The 15,958-nt window shown below is 41.7% G+C and overlaps 2 protein-coding genes across 2 annotated transcripts; both read left to right on the top strand.

The window, feature by feature from the left end:
* Nucleotides 1–2,396: 2,396 nt before the first annotated feature.
* ppm1na (protein phosphatase, Mg2+/Mn2+ dependent, 1Na (putative)) lies at nucleotides 2,397–7,893 on the top strand. Its single transcript, XM_070905741.1, has 6 exons — nucleotides 2,397–2,802; nucleotides 3,833–4,404; nucleotides 6,857–6,974; nucleotides 7,071–7,185; nucleotides 7,286–7,349; nucleotides 7,861–7,893. Exons 1-6 carry the CDS (start codon nucleotides 2,397–2,399, stop codon nucleotides 7,891–7,893), a joined length of 1,308 nt encoding a protein of 435 aa, XP_070761842.1.
* A 2,280-nt stretch (nucleotides 7,894–10,173) lies between these two features.
* On the top strand, nucleotides 10,174–13,817 carry LOC139285855 (amino acid transporter heavy chain SLC3A2). Its single transcript, XM_070906523.1, has 10 exons — nucleotides 10,174–10,218; nucleotides 10,355–10,739; nucleotides 11,959–12,117; nucleotides 12,208–12,302; nucleotides 12,393–12,470; nucleotides 12,549–12,610; nucleotides 12,687–12,867; nucleotides 13,053–13,160; nucleotides 13,253–13,315; nucleotides 13,425–13,817. The coding sequence occupies exons 1-10, from the start codon at nucleotides 10,174–10,176 to the stop codon at nucleotides 13,815–13,817; spliced, it is 1,569 nt and encodes a 522-aa protein (XP_070762624.1).
* The last annotated feature ends 2,141 nt before the right edge of the window (nucleotides 13,818–15,958 follow it).

Genomic DNA, 15,958 nt, shown 5'->3' with positions numbered 1-15,958 from the left:
AACATACACGGAGAAGGATGTGTTTGAGGATGGGCAGGACAGGCCGAAGGTTTGACAGCTTTATTATGGTTTAGTAATATATAACATATTCCAATTTCACATGTAAGAAATATGAATGTTTCACAAATCGCAACTAAACAAACAAATGAATCATAAAAGCTGGAGTGTAAATAATTTACAGACTCACTCAACTAAAAGCTTTTTTGTATAAAAGGAAGTAAGGCCTGTATAACAGTGAAAAGTAGGGGGCAGCAGTGTGCAGCTGTAACTGATCATGATTAATGGACGAAGGCTAGAGTGAAAAAGTTGCAGGAAAATGTGGCTTCTTTGCTTTGATTTATACATCACATTTCACTTAAAATACAGCATATGACATTTAAAGCAAGACTTTGTAACTTTTGAAAGAGGAAATAAAGAACATATTCATTTTACAAATCAAAAGTTGAATTCATACGCGATAATATGGATGTTTGCTCAATTCAATACACTCAGGGGTTTGTGTGTGGTCTGGTATGATGATGATGATACAGACGTAACATATGACCAGTAGCTTTTTATGGCTAATGTTAGCCAAGTTGGAATAAATATTGCTCTGTAACTGACATTACTGAGTCACTTAACTGCCAAAATAATGAAAAGAAATTACAAAACACAAAACTGGAAACTTAACAGAAAATGCAAACAGAAACAAACGAAAGGAGAGAGGAGGATAAAAGTGCATGAGTGATGGTCTAAGTTAGTGGTCGGTAAATAGCAGGCAAATTTGGCCTCTACTGTAGATAACACTGTAAATAAAAGGCTTGTGTATGACTGGGTCTGATTTGTCAGGAAACTGATGGTTCGCTTTGTGGCATAAAACCTAAATATTGTGTTAAATCAAGACATTAACAGGGCAATCGACTTCCTGTGTTATCCTGTTTGCTGTGTGTGTGCTCAGTCTTAACTGGATAAATAAAAAGGTAAACAAACGCACTTCACCTGAAACATAGCCAGCAGAGACCAACATCAGCTGATAAAAGGTTTAGTCCTACTTAGAACTGGATAAGAACAAACTATCGCACATGTAGTCTTTAACCATATTAAACTTCAAGAGTTCCTAAATGTAAACCAGGTCATAGGCTCCAAATACACAGCAGTTAATGAGATTAAGACACACAGCTGTCATGCAGGGACAACAAGGAATCAGCAAGTCAAATACAAGACGGGGTTTGAGTCTCTGTGTCAACATACAACACAAGTTTAGAAGGATTCTCATTAACTGCACAGTGACTTCTTATTTTAAACTAATAATTAGGACACATTGGAAAGAAGCGACTAAATCTCAAATCAGTTGGTGGAAGAAAACCTGACAGAAAATTGAGAAAATCGCTGTGGATGTCTAGAAACCGGACTAAGATACTATAATGCAAAAAGCAGCAAATTTAGATTTAGTACACTTAGTGGCTGTTCTGAGTTTTTGTGAGGAGGTGGACTCGGCTCAGGGGCCTGTATCATGAAGCAAGGTCAACTCAGTGAGTTAAATAATATACAATATAATCACACAGAAAGAATAGAATAAGAAGCTGTCGGAACAATATCTACATAACAAATGTAAGGTTATAAACAAGTAAAGGAATTATTATAAAGCCATTTGGTATTTTCAACATATTCAATAGTCTAGAAAAGTGACAACAATTATGAACATGAATTAATTTCATAATGATTATAAAACAGTTAAAGCTCCTCCTGTTGCCAAAGTAAAGGGGAAAGTACAGAGAGGCCCAAAGTAAAGAAATGAAAGCCTGTTTATAATTTACTGAGCTAATTAACAGTGTGTCCCCATACAGACATGCAAGACTGATTATGGGTTCCCTCTGTATTGTGTAACATGACATGCTCATAATCCATGCTTGTGTTCAGACACAGGTCATCTGGGCTGCCTTGAAGGCCAGGTGATTATCCAGCAGTGTTACACAGATGGGGGGGCAGTAGGTGGGGACAGAGCAGAGGGATAAATCAACAGAAATAGATAAGCCAATAGAAGCGCAGGGTTGATACAGGACGGGTAAAGAGGAGGAGGAAGGAGACATAGAAACAGAAACAGAGGGACAGAGAGAGGAAGACACCTTATGGTCTCATTGTCAAACAAAAAGGACAGAAGGATTCTCAGATTCTACCTGCAGGCTAAGGGAGGCCAAAAATGGCCCTCATCATTTTAAACAGAAAACCAATTCAGTGTTTTATTTAACAGGATAATTCTTACCTGAAGCCACTTCTTGTTTACCTGCTTGGGCTACCACAGCTTAACTGTTGCGCTGGACCTGCTGCGGAAAACACAGAGCCGGAGGAGGGGCACCAGGAAGAGACGGGCTGCTGCCAAGTCGAGCAGGAAGCTTGAGCACAGGCTCCGCGGCGTGATGAGGACGGCCAGGCGGGCCAGCAATGTGGAGGTGCCCTCCTTCCTCCGCCAGCTGGTCAAAGAGACCGAGAAGATGGTCACATTCTTCTTCAAAGGGGGGCCCAGGGAAACAGGGCCTGGGGAGGAGGACAATTTGGATGAGGACGACTCCATGCCGAGCCCATACCTGGAGCGTCCCATCTTGGAGAAGCAAGTGTCAGAGGGGGGTTCTCAGTCGGGGATGAACTACGCTGTGGCGAGCATGCAGGGCTGGAGGGCTCAGATGGAGGATGCCCACACCTGCATGCCCCAGCTGACAGGAGAGCTGACAGAGTGGGGATACTTTGCTGTTTTTGATGGACATGCAGGCACCACAGTGGCACAGTACTGCTCCAGAAACCTGCTGGATCGCATCCTGGCAACAGGTACAGACCAATTAGTGACTAATAAGCTGAATCTAATTATTCAAGATTGTTAAAAAGAACTCTAAGTGCTTGTACTGTCGCAGTGAACACGCTTTTAGTTGTTTGTTCAAGAGGGATGCATGTCCAATTATTTTATGACATCTAACTCCTGTTCATACAGAGTTTAAACACACATGTAATATCATGTAAAGTAGAACCAGGTTGACGTGTCAAATGTTTTAACAGTCATCATTTAAACTGAAAACATACTGCATTTGTTTTTCCAATAAATATGTTGTGCTGCAAAAGGCAACTTCTATATATTGCACTGAAAATGAAGAATAAATCTGCACAAACAAATCCTGCAATTGTTTTACACATAGACTTGATTTAGGAACACAAAGTCTATGAAAGTTGCTGATTAAGATTAATAAAAGCTAAAGCAATCCAGATTGAAGGGTGAGATTACACATACACATATAATGTGTGCCGTATCTCAAAACTAGGATTCTGGATATTGTGGTATTTTTCTTCAGTGAAGAAGGTTCAGGGGTCCAAGAACAGGCCTGGAACACATTTTGGGGATCAAAACAAAACAGGGCTGCTGTCATTCACTCAGATGTCAAGTTTTATACTTGACATTTAGAGCTGTGAGCTGATTGGTTAGCCATACGAGAGAAGATTAACAATCGTAATTACATTTGATGATTGCATAATTACTTGTTACTGCTACCTGTCATGGCCAGCTTACTCTTGAGAAAGACATTTTTAAGCTTTCTTGGTTACATAAAGTTTAAACAAATCCAGCTCTAAATTGTATTCGACACTATCAGCAAATCAGCAGCTTTGTGTCGGCCATGTTGCTCTGACCTTCCAGTATGCCGTTAAATGTTGGGGCCGGATATTTCACAAATCAAACACAAGGCAGACCTCCAGTTTACCTGGGTCCATGTGTGTTGGCCTCTAAACAACCAACATGGCGGTGCCAGAAACTATACGGTATGGTGTGAATCTATCTTAAAACCAAATGTTTCCCCCTCATTTCCCACAGGTGGGATTACAGCAAGCGAAGACCCCGAGCAGGTGAAGGAGGGGATCCGGGAAGGCTTCCTGGACATCGATCGTCACATGCACAAACTGGCCCGCCAGGACAACTGGGACCGCAGTGGCTCCACCGCAGCAGGTGTCATGATTTCACCACGCCACATTTACTTTATCAACTGCGGGGACTCCCGCACCCTGCTCTGCCATAATGGCCAGGTGGTCTTCTACACAGAGGACCACAAGCCGTTCAACCCCAGAGAAAAGGAGCGCATCCAGAACGCTGGAGGCTCGGTGACCCTGCAGAGAGTCAACGGCTCGCTGGCCGTTTCCAGAGCACTGGGGGACTTTGACTTCAAGGAGGTGGACTGGAGGCCGCAGACAGAGCAGCTAGTGTCACCGGAGCCAGAGGTGTATGAGCTTGAGAGGACGCCCGAAGACGAGTTCCTAATTCTAGCATGCGACGGCGTGTGGGACGCCATTGGTAATGAAGAACTGTGTGCCTTTGTGCGCAGTCGTCTGAAAGTGTGCGATGACCTGAGAGAGATTTGCACCCAAGTCATTGACCTCTGTCTCTACAAGGTGAGAGGTCAACATCACAATAGTGTATAAACAAGGTGCATGAAACGATAAGAAAAAGAAAAGCCTTTGATAAAAGACTCTGGTAATGACAGATACATTTTAATCTGTGTGGTTAATGGTTGAATGTGAATGAATGAGAAACAACCTTTCACATTCAGCATTCAAACATTGCACCAGGAAGGAAGAATCATGGGCAAGCAGATGAATACTTTGCTAATGTTTAATGGAAAAAGTGAGGAAGAAGATGGTACCTCAGAATAAAGACATCTGAAACAGCTTTGCCACCACCATGACAAGGGATAGGTATCGTTATATTATACTATTATACTAATTTGGTCAAGAATAACCGTTCAATCTCAAATTTTAAGCCAACATGGATGAGAAGTCCATCTACAATTCCTTGACAATTGAGCGAACTCTGCAGAGGAAGATCGCATGACACAATGTAAAGCTCCGGAATAGCTACTAAATGGACTTGGGGTGAGATTGTTGAAGTATAAACACAGTCTTTCAACAAACCCCTTTTAAAAGAAGAATCCAGAGTTCCTCAACGTTAAATGCTACCTGAACACAAGAATTTTACCTAAAAAAAATGGTTTAAAATCAAGAACTATCTAATCAAAGAATAAACACTTGACAGTTTTTGATACACGGAGGTACAGACACATTTCGGTCAGTACCACCAAAGCACTGAGGTTCAATACCGCAGGCGGTGGCAGAGTGAACAAAGCTAGAATTTATGTCTCAAACTTCCATGTGAATTATATGCTCTTGGAACCTTAATACAGCAGGTGCAAAAAGAGCTTCAGAAACTATTTACAATTATATATCCTGAAAGGATAAAGATGGAAAATGTGATTATTTTGTGGACATACTGAAACATTTTCCACAAAGTGTGGGTCTCATCTGTCTTATACATGTTTACTAAAAGCACAGATTGGAATGCAGCAACTTGCCAAAATGTCATGGAAACGTTAAATTCATCTACTTAATTAATTAACACCTGTATGTAGTATTATCACCCTGTAGTCTTAGCTCAAGAGAACTCCTACCCATTTCTCCAAACTCAGCTCATTGGATTCTTCTTCGACACACAGTGTTACAGAAGGTGGATTTATGAATGGGAAGCTTTACATTAAGAAGGGGGCATTGTGAGCATGTGTACACTGTGGGTAGGGTCTCTGTGAGGAGGAATTACACTGATGTTGTTATGTAAGTAGACTTCTCCTGCAGGTCTTCTTAATGCTTGTTAGTAACCAGCCACCTGAGCACTGACGAGCCCTTAGCCTGCCCTATAAATAGCTGTATTAAGGCATCCTGGGACATGGGATAGGAGGGAAGAAATGCTACACATGGCTCGGATTAAGACTGAATGCTCCAGAGTCTGTTGACAGGAGCTCAGTGTTATCGCTCAATACACACCAGCTCAGAGGTTTTATCCCAGCTGGGATGGGCTGCTATTTATTTCACCTAAAAAGGCTTACTGTGCCTGTTGAAAGACTGTGTGCTCCAGTACACACTGAGCCTCGCTCCTCACATCTCTGATGTCACAACCAACAGGTTGATGGTTGTAAAACGGCATTGACGTCACAGTATAGACCAGCCAATATTGGATTTTTAAGGCCGATATAGATTAACATGAACACATAACATAAACAAACAATCTCGTTATAGATCATCTGCTTCTAAATTACCTAAAATCTTGTTCTGCATTTCTGTCGGCCGTCATAAACACTGATATCAATCTGCAATAAGTTAATATTCAAGAAACATATAAGTTTGGCTGTACTTCACGTGTGCATTATTCTAAAGCCACAGACTAAAGTAATGTGTTTGTAAATCAGGGACATCACCCTCTTCTGTAAGAGCTTAACTGTGACATCAAACCAAACCAAAAGACCTGACACAGACCTCAGCCCCCTGCTATTCTACCTGTCAACAGGTCTATTTCAAGTCTTTTTAAGTGGTGGAGGAAGTATTAAGACCATGTATTATCAGTAATTTACTTAAAGTAAAAGTAAAAGTAATTATTATGCAGTCAGAAGGGCCCATGGAAGAGTTATATTATTATATATTATATTAGTGGATTATTAACATATAAGCAGTATTTTAATGTAATACCTGTTTGAGGTGGAGCTAATCTCAACTACATATATTTTTGCGTAGTTATATTTAACTACGCAAAAATGTATTACAAGGCATAATATGTCATTAATATGCTCATTATAGGTTTTTTAAATCACAATCTGTAGAGTAACTAGTAATTATGCTGTCAAATACATGTAGTGAACAAACAAGTACAATATTTCCCTCTGAAATGTAGTGGTGTAAAAGTATAAAGTAGCATAAAATGGAAATACTCAAGTAAAGTACAAGTTACCTCCCAGTCTATTTCATGTCAACTTGAATGAAGTGCTCCTCTGACAATCCTGCACTCTGTCTCCCTCTGCAGGGCAGCTTGGATAACATCAGCATCATCATTGTCTGCTTCCCCGGCGCCCCCCAGGTGTCCCAAGAAGCACTGCAGCAGGAGGCCGAGCTGGAGCAACACATTGATATGAAAGTGGAAGGTGATTTCCTGAAAACCCCCCAACAACAAAACAGTCTACACTTCAGACCCCTGTTAGCTCCCTGGTTTATAACCGTACTGTTTCCTCCCTTCACAGAAATTATCCAGACGATGAGGTCCAGAGATGAGGACCCTGACCTTTTGTATGTGATCAAATTCCTGGCTGCAGAGGAAATGCCAGGGCTTCCACCAGGAGGGGGCATCACCAGCAAGTGAGTGTGAGCAATCCCCCCCCCCCCCAACACATGAACATCAGTGGGAAATCAATACAGGAATCCTTTCGACATAATACCACTGTTTCTGTCTTCGCAGGCGAGACTGTATCATCTCTGCGTATCAGAAGCACATCATGACTCTGAGATCTCAGGAGCCTATGGTAAGACACATGAGTCACGTGACATTAGATTTAGATGTCATTAGATGAACTGCCAATTAAAACAGTCTCCAAAACCATCTCATAATAATATGCCACATTTACCATGGCCGTTTTCTAGGGACGGTTAATCATTAGGTCTAGAAAGCACCAGAAAACAGTGAAAAAAGTTTACAATGTCCTTGAGCCCAAGGTGATGAGGTCTTGCTTTTTCCAACTAAAAACCCAAAGATCAACTAATCGATTCATTGAAAGAGTCGCCAGATTAATTCATAATGAAACGAATCATTAGTTGTGGCCCTAGGAATGATGGCGAACAGTGTAAAGGAGGGACGATGCAAAAAACTAACGTAGATATTCAAGAACGTCTCCTGAAATAAACTAAACCGCGAGTCACCTTGTGTTTAACATAAAAGCAGTCGCTGCTCTTTTTAAGCGACAGCCTGGAAAATAAAGTTATGTCTCCTATGTAGATATTTAATGTCACTAACATTATTGTATTGTGATGTTTCAGGACACCGAAGGATCGGAGGAGGACTCAAACTAAAGCTGTGACCATGAAAACAGAATCAACACCAGCTTCTCCATCTCCATGGAGACCAACTTAAATGGGAACCTTTTACATCGTAGACGAGCACTAAACTAACCACGACTCTGTGTGTAATGTATTCTCTTTGAGCATTTGCTTACCGGTCAATTAAAGCGGAATTTAAATCAAATACCCACTGTGTTGTTATTCTGTAATCTAATCTCTAAAGTGGTTTGTTATTGACAGGAAGAATTTAATAACATTTTACCATAAGGTGCCTGGGGAGACACTGATAGATTATCTGCACGTGCTGGAGGCTTCTGGATAAGGCAGCTCATTTTACAGAACTGTGTGGCTGATAATGTATACAAACTGTACGTGTGGAAAACAAATGATGAGCAAATGCAATAAATCACACAAAAAAACTAAATAGTATTGCACTTCAAAAAACAAAACAACAACTTGAATGTAATTCATGCGGTCCACGCGTGGGCTACATGGGTCTCGTGATGGAAAGCAGCGTCTCTCAGTAAATAATCAGTTTGCACAACGCTGTCAGGTAGCAAAGGTGACATGGATAGCAATGACTTGTTATAGAAAGAACATAAACGTGTGCCATATTAGAAGAAAGCCAGAGGGAGAGACACAAAAGGAGAAAGAACGCAGGACAAAGCGACGGAGGCGGGGTAGAGGGCCATACTAGGGAAAGGAGGATGAGATGTTCCCGGGAATTAGCACACATACCTCATTAAACATGGAGCCCTTCGGCACTTTAGAGTGGATGTGTCATGTGTTATGTCACCGCATGATTTAAACGTTGCAGCAGGAAACAGATTTGTACAATGGGATTGAGCTCCCTGATAGGATAGTTATTACATTTGTGACATCTAGACCCACTTATTTTGAACATACACTTTGTTAGGGCTCCAACTAGTTTGTTATTGATTATTCTGTTGATTCATTTATCAATAGTTTTGTCTCTGAAGTGTCAGAAATGTGTTTATTTTGTCTAACCAACACACACATATTTACAATGATATTTAGTTATCACACCATATAAAAGAAAAAAAAAACCCCAGTAAATTCTCACATTTTAGGAAGCTGGAGCCAGCAAATGTTTTACTCAAATTACTCCAGTTATCAAAATAGTTGCCAATTAATTTTCTGTCAATAATTTCAGCTATTATTCAGTTGATTTTTTTATTTTCCCACACACACACACAAAATATAATATATAATACCAGATTAAAGTTCTCTCATCGTACGGTAATGTCAGAAGGCTGGCTTTGACTTTACAATCCTGCATTTCCTTCAAACATTCAAACCCAAATAATAAAAGTGTTCAGCACACAGACTGAAAACTACAGAGGAGATAAATAAATTTCTCACTTAGCCTAACTACAGTATCAACAAGCTAGTTCAAGTCAAAGTCAAAACTACCCCATGAGGGACTTTAGGCGGCTCTCTCTGGCAGTCATGGGTTCTTCACAATGTGTTGCGAAGGTGTGGTGAGGCTCAGCACCTCTGTAATAATTGACCGAGCAGAGATTTCATTGGACAGAGCGTCCTTCTCACCTCCTCACTCCTGACAAGTCAGATCAGTCAAATATTCAACTCAGGACGGTACCGCTCAGCTGGTAACACTTGAGGAAAAAGATAAAACAGGAAAGAAGAAAAGGACCTGAGGGGGGGAAAGGCAAGAAACCTCAGACAGAAAACTGTGAGTAATGACTGTGACTGTGCTTGGTGGTATTTAGATAAGCGACCTGTGGAGAAAACAGTTAGCGCTGCGTGCATTTGAACCTGGCCTGGCCAGCTGGAGCCTTTCTGTGTTCAGTTTGCCTGTGTTTCCTCCGGTTTCCTCCCACAGTCCAAAGACATACTGGTGATCTAAGCAGCTGTTTAGAGCCTAATGCCCACCAGAGGGCCCCTAAACCAGCAACCGCTGTCAGATAGCTAATATATAACTAATATATAGTACACAGAGGTAACTTTTAATATAATAGATCAAATACTAAGAGAGTAATCAGGGATCAACAAGGAAGATGTGATCAAAGGGATAATGTCGGTCAATTTAGGCAACAGTATCGGCCAATCAGATGCTAGTGAGGGCCCTGAGCGTCACCTGACCCGAGACGTGTCACAGCGGGTGATTTAATTAAATGAAACACCTGCGTAAACCAGGTAGTATCAGGGGGGAATGAGCGCAGGTCATGGCACAGAGTGTGTGTACACCTTTATGTAGAGACATTGAGTCCCGCAGCGCCTGTTACCACCTGTGGCCCCCCTGTGGTCCATATGGAACAAACTAATAAAGAGGCCGCTGAGGAGACACACAACACGGTATGGAAACAGACCGACAAACGGGTCCAAATAAACTTGAGCCCAGCAGCAGCTGGCCAGCTCCTGCCGGCTACAACCTGAGTATCTGCATGTTTATCAAACCCCCTTAATCTAACTATATGTCGCCTACCTGCAGCCGGGCAGGATGCCTCTGAACGCGGGAGACACCGGGTACGGCAGCGTGCCAGGCCCCGGGCTGCCTGGCAGCGTGGGCGCCTCGGAGTCGGCCCCGCTGCTCATCGCGGAGCCCGAACCGGAGCCGGTCCAGCGGTGGCAGCCCATGACCAAGGAGGAGCTGGAGGTCGTCGCGGGGGGTCCCGGGTGGAGGAAGGTGCGCTGTTACCTGGTGCTGCTGTTCTGGCTGGCCTGGCTGGCCATGCTCGCCACTTCCGTCGCCATTATAGTGATGAGCCCCCGGCCGGTTGTAACACCGCTCAGGTGGTGGCAGAAGACCCTGTTCTACCAGCTGCAGCCGGACCTGCTCGTGGGGGAGCAGACCGAGGGGTCAGGGGGCATAAACGGTGAGGGAATACGGGTTTCATTTTTAAAAAATAGATATTTTAGAGAGTACTTGTAGTTCAGCCCCCAAAACAACGTGCCTTGTTCCAATTGCAGGCCACGTGCAACTAGAGCTCTTGATTCGCTCGCAGTTTGACTTTCTGCCTCCTGGTGGTCACATGGAGGCACAACTCTCTCCAGACTCACCAGTATCATTCAGCCATGCAGTGTCTTTGTAGGTTGTCCCTGACACACGTTTGTTTAGAGTTCATTTTTATTTTCATTTTATGGTGTCATGTCTTCTCGCTTAATCTCCAGTTCTTCCCGCTCCTCACTCTGTACAAATCAGTACAGTTATTCTATGCTAGAATATCGGCTGGCTCCAGATTTGCTGTGTGGTTATTTTATTAAACAAATTAATACAAGAATAAGCCAAATGCTAAATGCAAAACTGAAATACTGAAGGTTTCAAACAAACAGAGTTTCAGGGTTGTAATAAAGCAGAACCACCTTTTAAGGCCCTTATGTCAGCTGGTACTGTGGCTTTGGTGGTGCATATTCTTAAACATATTTTCTATTAAATTAGCACGAACCAGTTGACATACAGTGACCTTGGCCCCAGAGAAGTTGCCTGGTTTATAATGCCGCCTTGCTCAGGAGGATGTTTATTGGTAGATATGCAGTTTCGTCCTTGTGAGAACCAGGTGGCTGATATTAATCAGTTATGTTCGTAGTGTGTGAGAACATTCAAACTGACCACAATAGAAATGTTAAACTCTGAACCCAAATCAGGCTCTTTGATGACTGTGACGTTTGTCATACTTCACATGAAAGACTTGCACATGGCTCTTTCATCTTGGAAAGGATTAATGCTGTGGGCTACCACATCATTGTAACAAACTTGGATTAAATAGTTTAAGAGAGCTCAGGTATTTGATTTTGAAGTGTTAGATCAATCTTTTTTGATCCCACGCAGGGACATTTAGCAACTACTAGTAATAGTGGTACAAGAATGATGTGTAATGCAGATAAGTAACCTTAAAATAACTAGAATGCTACATATCTTATAAGTGATCTGTTGCGTCCTACATGAAAAATGACATAAAAATAACTAAATACTGTATACACCAAACATGGGTGGTAACTTAAGTGCTTTGAGACAAAAATAGGCACAAATGGCATAAGATGGGGAAGTTGATTTTAAATGTTACTAACTCAGTCTAACGTTTGCTCTCTCTCAAGCGCTTTGTGAGCAGCTTCCCTACCTCAGGTCCCTGGGTATCGGGGCCCTAATCCTGGAGGGTCTGTTTGATAAGGAGGCTTTAAACATCACTGCGACTGGTGAAAGGTTTGGGACGTTGCCTCAGATCCTGCATCTGCTCGCAGAGAGCAACAAAGCAGGTGAGTAAAGGACTTCTTTTTGTCAAGCTGCCCGTTTTGTTTTTTTCCTGCATGATTTGATGATTAATAAGCTTTTCATTGATCCTGCAGGTCTCAAAGTGGTGTTAGACTTCTGTCAAGTGGATCTGTTGGGACCTCAGGATGCAGCAGGAAACAAAGATGAGCCATCAAACCTCTCAGTGCATGTAAAAGCTACTTTCTGTTCATGCTAGTAAGCATGTTAAAGTTTTCAGTGATGCTGGATTTCTTAAAATGTGACAATACTTTTTCCGCAGCATGCAGTCCGGTTCTGGTTGGAGCAGGGTGTGGCAGGCTTTGCAATCTGTGACACAGATGCAGCGTATTCAGAAAAGGTAAAATGGTGCTCCAATAATGTTTAGTATTCAAACAGTTTCCACAAACTCACTTCCAATAAAGTATGTACATTTCAGACTCTGCTGGAATGGAGAGGCGTCTTCAAGGAATTCAGCAGTCAGGAGGAGGACGAAGAAAGGTATAGTTATACATGCAGATGTGGATGGATGTTTATTATGTAATGAAGGTTATTAAACGCCTGTGCGTCTCTTCAGGATTGTCGTGGTAAAACAGACGAGAGACGGTCTGCCTCCTCTAAACAACGCTACGCTGGTGGATGTGGTCATGAGGTCAATTCTGCCGCCTTCACATCACGTCTTGTCTGCCAAGGAAGTGGCTGATGCTATAGAGACGCACCTGCAAACAAGACAAGAAGATATATGGCCCAGCTGGACAGTAAGACATATACATATATCACTTCATCCCTGAGTTTTTGCAACCAATTTTCCTCTTTAGAAAGCCTGCATGAGTTGAATATACTGACTGGCAACTAACAAATTAATATGAAGATTATTTTCTTGATTAATCGTTTTGGTTTCATGAAACGACTGAAACAATTAATCAGTTCTGCGGTTCTGCAGGTTGGAGGTAAAACGTCGCGCGACTTGAAGAAATTACTCCTAGTGTTGATGATGACTCTGCCAGGATCACCTGCCATCCAGTATGACGAAGAGATCAACCAAACGCAGGTGAAGTCTTGCTTGAGACTGCTTGAGTCCATTAATTATCCATTTTAAAAGTAGATTATTTTTTTACCAAATAAAACCTTCCTGTCGTACAGAACGTGTCCCTGAAAGCTGGCGTGTCACACGGAGAGACGAGCGAACCATCGGACACAGATACAGTGAGAATAAAACCCTCTGGAAATACCTCATTTAAATCTGTAGGTAAAGAAACAAAGCATCAGTTGGGTAGGTTACGTTTAACACTTGTCTCTACCATCCCTCCCTCAGGACAAGGAGAAGATGAAGCGTTCAGCTATATCTCTCCTCACCTCCCTCAGTCGCTCCAGAGCCAGAGAAGAAGCTCTTCTGTACGGCAGCTTCACTTTCCTACCCTTCAGTTCCTCCACCAACTCCTCCAACTCTACTCTTGCCTCTCCTTCATCTCCTCCGATCCTGGCCTTCCTGCGCTCCTGGGGCTGTGTCCACTTCCTCGTTTTGCTCAACGTCGGGCCTGAGATTCACGCCCTGGATCCCTCCTGGGCCCCGAGCCTGCCTGAAGCTGGAGTGTTTGTGGCCAGCACAGGAATGGACCGCTTGGGGTCGATGACGCTGGACACGCTGGAACTGCGGCCCCGCGAGGCCATTGTCATCAAACTGTTTGAGGCAGGAAGTTACTCATAGAGCTTCTCTGTAATCCGTTGTGTGGACATTGAGCTACTGGGAATTTTTTTTTACTCTCAGGATGACAAATGTCTGACGCAGCTGTTTCTTTTAACGTTCTGATTTGTGTGTGCTCAGAGGTCAAAGAAAATAAAATAATGGTTGTGTGGTATCATTTGTGGTCAGGATAGTGTGTCGGAGTCTGTCTACTCGTCTGTGAATACACTGAGCATGTCTTATTTATAGTAAAATAGCTTACGCTGTATATCAAGTAGAAACCACCAGAAAAAAACCTGTTGAAAGTGCTCATGTGGGGCTTTCCCACAGCATCATGTGTCTGTAGACCAAAATTTTATTTTGAATTCAATGATTTGCAGGCATGCATAGACTATTAAGGCACAAAAACAGCTGGTATAAACATGTAACTAGACTGCGTTTATAGTTTTATTTCATATTTTCCTGCAGTATTTGTGTGTACTGCGCTATAATATTTTGAGTGATTATCACTGAGATATTTGTAAATGTTTACCTCTCCCTGGGTCACTTTTCTTGTGTTTTTGGGGTCCCTTGCAGCTTTATAATTTGTTGAACTGATAACATGTTAAGTCACACTTATAGCTGAGTTTTTGCTGGGGAAAAAAGGACACTGAGCATGTGGGGGAAGGACAGTCTGGACTGGAGGTTGAATATTCTTCATGATGTAAAGGCAAACAGAAAGGTTTTGGGGGTTTTTTTACATCAAAGAAACTATTTTATATTTCATGCTTCATTTCTAAGAAGTACATTTTCTGAACATGTGGCCTGTGTTATGTCAATTAGCTTGAGCTGCGGATACAACGGACCACATTATGAGTCGCATCCTTATCGCTCTTGAATGTGAAATCAAACCTGCAGGTGGTCTTTTGTTGAGCAGCTGAACTCGGGGACCTGATTTACAGCATACAAAATCTTTGCCATCATACTGTCACCGAGTGGCTGCCAGAGAAGAAACTGATTTACAGATGCACATCCAGCTTCGTGTGCACTACTTAAGCACATAGTGGTGCTGCAGTACCAGTTTATAACTTTTACATGAGACTTTGATGTCAAGATGTAACTAAATCATGAGTTTCTAAAGATGGCTAAGCAAAATTAATACATAAAAATTAGATGGTTTACATAAATTGTCATCAATCGGCTCTTGAACTCAGTATTGTTAATGTTGCGTGTCATTTTTATTTGCAAGAGCCCTCCTCATTTCCCACATAAACCAGCGCTTTCAAATGTAAATATTTATCTGTCAGTTTCAACACTTTAGCTTGCCATTACTCTGAATCTGAATCTGAATCGTATTTGTAAACGTGTCACATTTTAGAAATTTACACTTACATGAGAACCTCTAAGAAATGATGCTGGCATCATTTTACACTTTTGTCAAATTGAAATTGAAAAGCAAGCGTCTGCTTTCCTCAGGCTGCGTCATGACTTCTGATTAATTCATAACAAAAATATTTTCTCCAACATAAACAAGATCTTTCAGGCAATGTCCCCTAAAATGCCATAATGGCGAACATATAAATAATAACAGAGTTTAACAGGAATCTGAATGTTGCTCCAAAACTTCTTATGGGGAAAATGTGATTTCCAAAGTAACAATCAATCACATGAACTACTGTACCTTCTGACTTTTACCATCAGAAACTTGATATATTGGAACATATTTCAGTTCTCATGTAACGTAATGACAATTTTCTGTTTCATAAAAGTATCTTTCAACCTCTCTAAATGACGACAGTCTTACAAAACAGAGCCCCGCATATCTAATAAATGTCCCCTGTTGTCAATGTAGTAAATAAACAAACAATTATCAAAATTTAAACACAATAATCTTCTGTTTATCTTGTCGCTGCTTCCATTTCATGTATTGTAAACACAGAAAATGTGCTCATGTCAAGAATTATACATGAACTGAGATTTTTTAATGTGTAGGAGTGTTAAACATCACAAATTCAGTGGTGTGTTTCTGTGGGAACATACGCAGACATACGTCGTGAGACAGTTTGTTCTTTTATTAATGCTTTATTTCACATGAACAAAATGTGTAACATATAATGAATACTATTTGTTTTCTAAAAATGTATTCTTTCATTCATCTTAATGGATGTACATCTCAAATACCTCAA

This window comes from Enoplosus armatus, chromosome 5, assembly GCF_043641665.1.
Source record: "Enoplosus armatus isolate fEnoArm2 chromosome 5, fEnoArm2.hap1, whole genome shotgun sequence".
In the NCBI taxonomy this organism is placed as follows: domain Eukaryota; kingdom Metazoa; phylum Chordata; class Actinopteri; order Centrarchiformes; family Enoplosidae; genus Enoplosus; species Enoplosus armatus.
The sequence above is the reverse complement of the archived record's forward strand: the minus strand, read 5'-3'. Positions and strand labels throughout refer to the sequence as shown.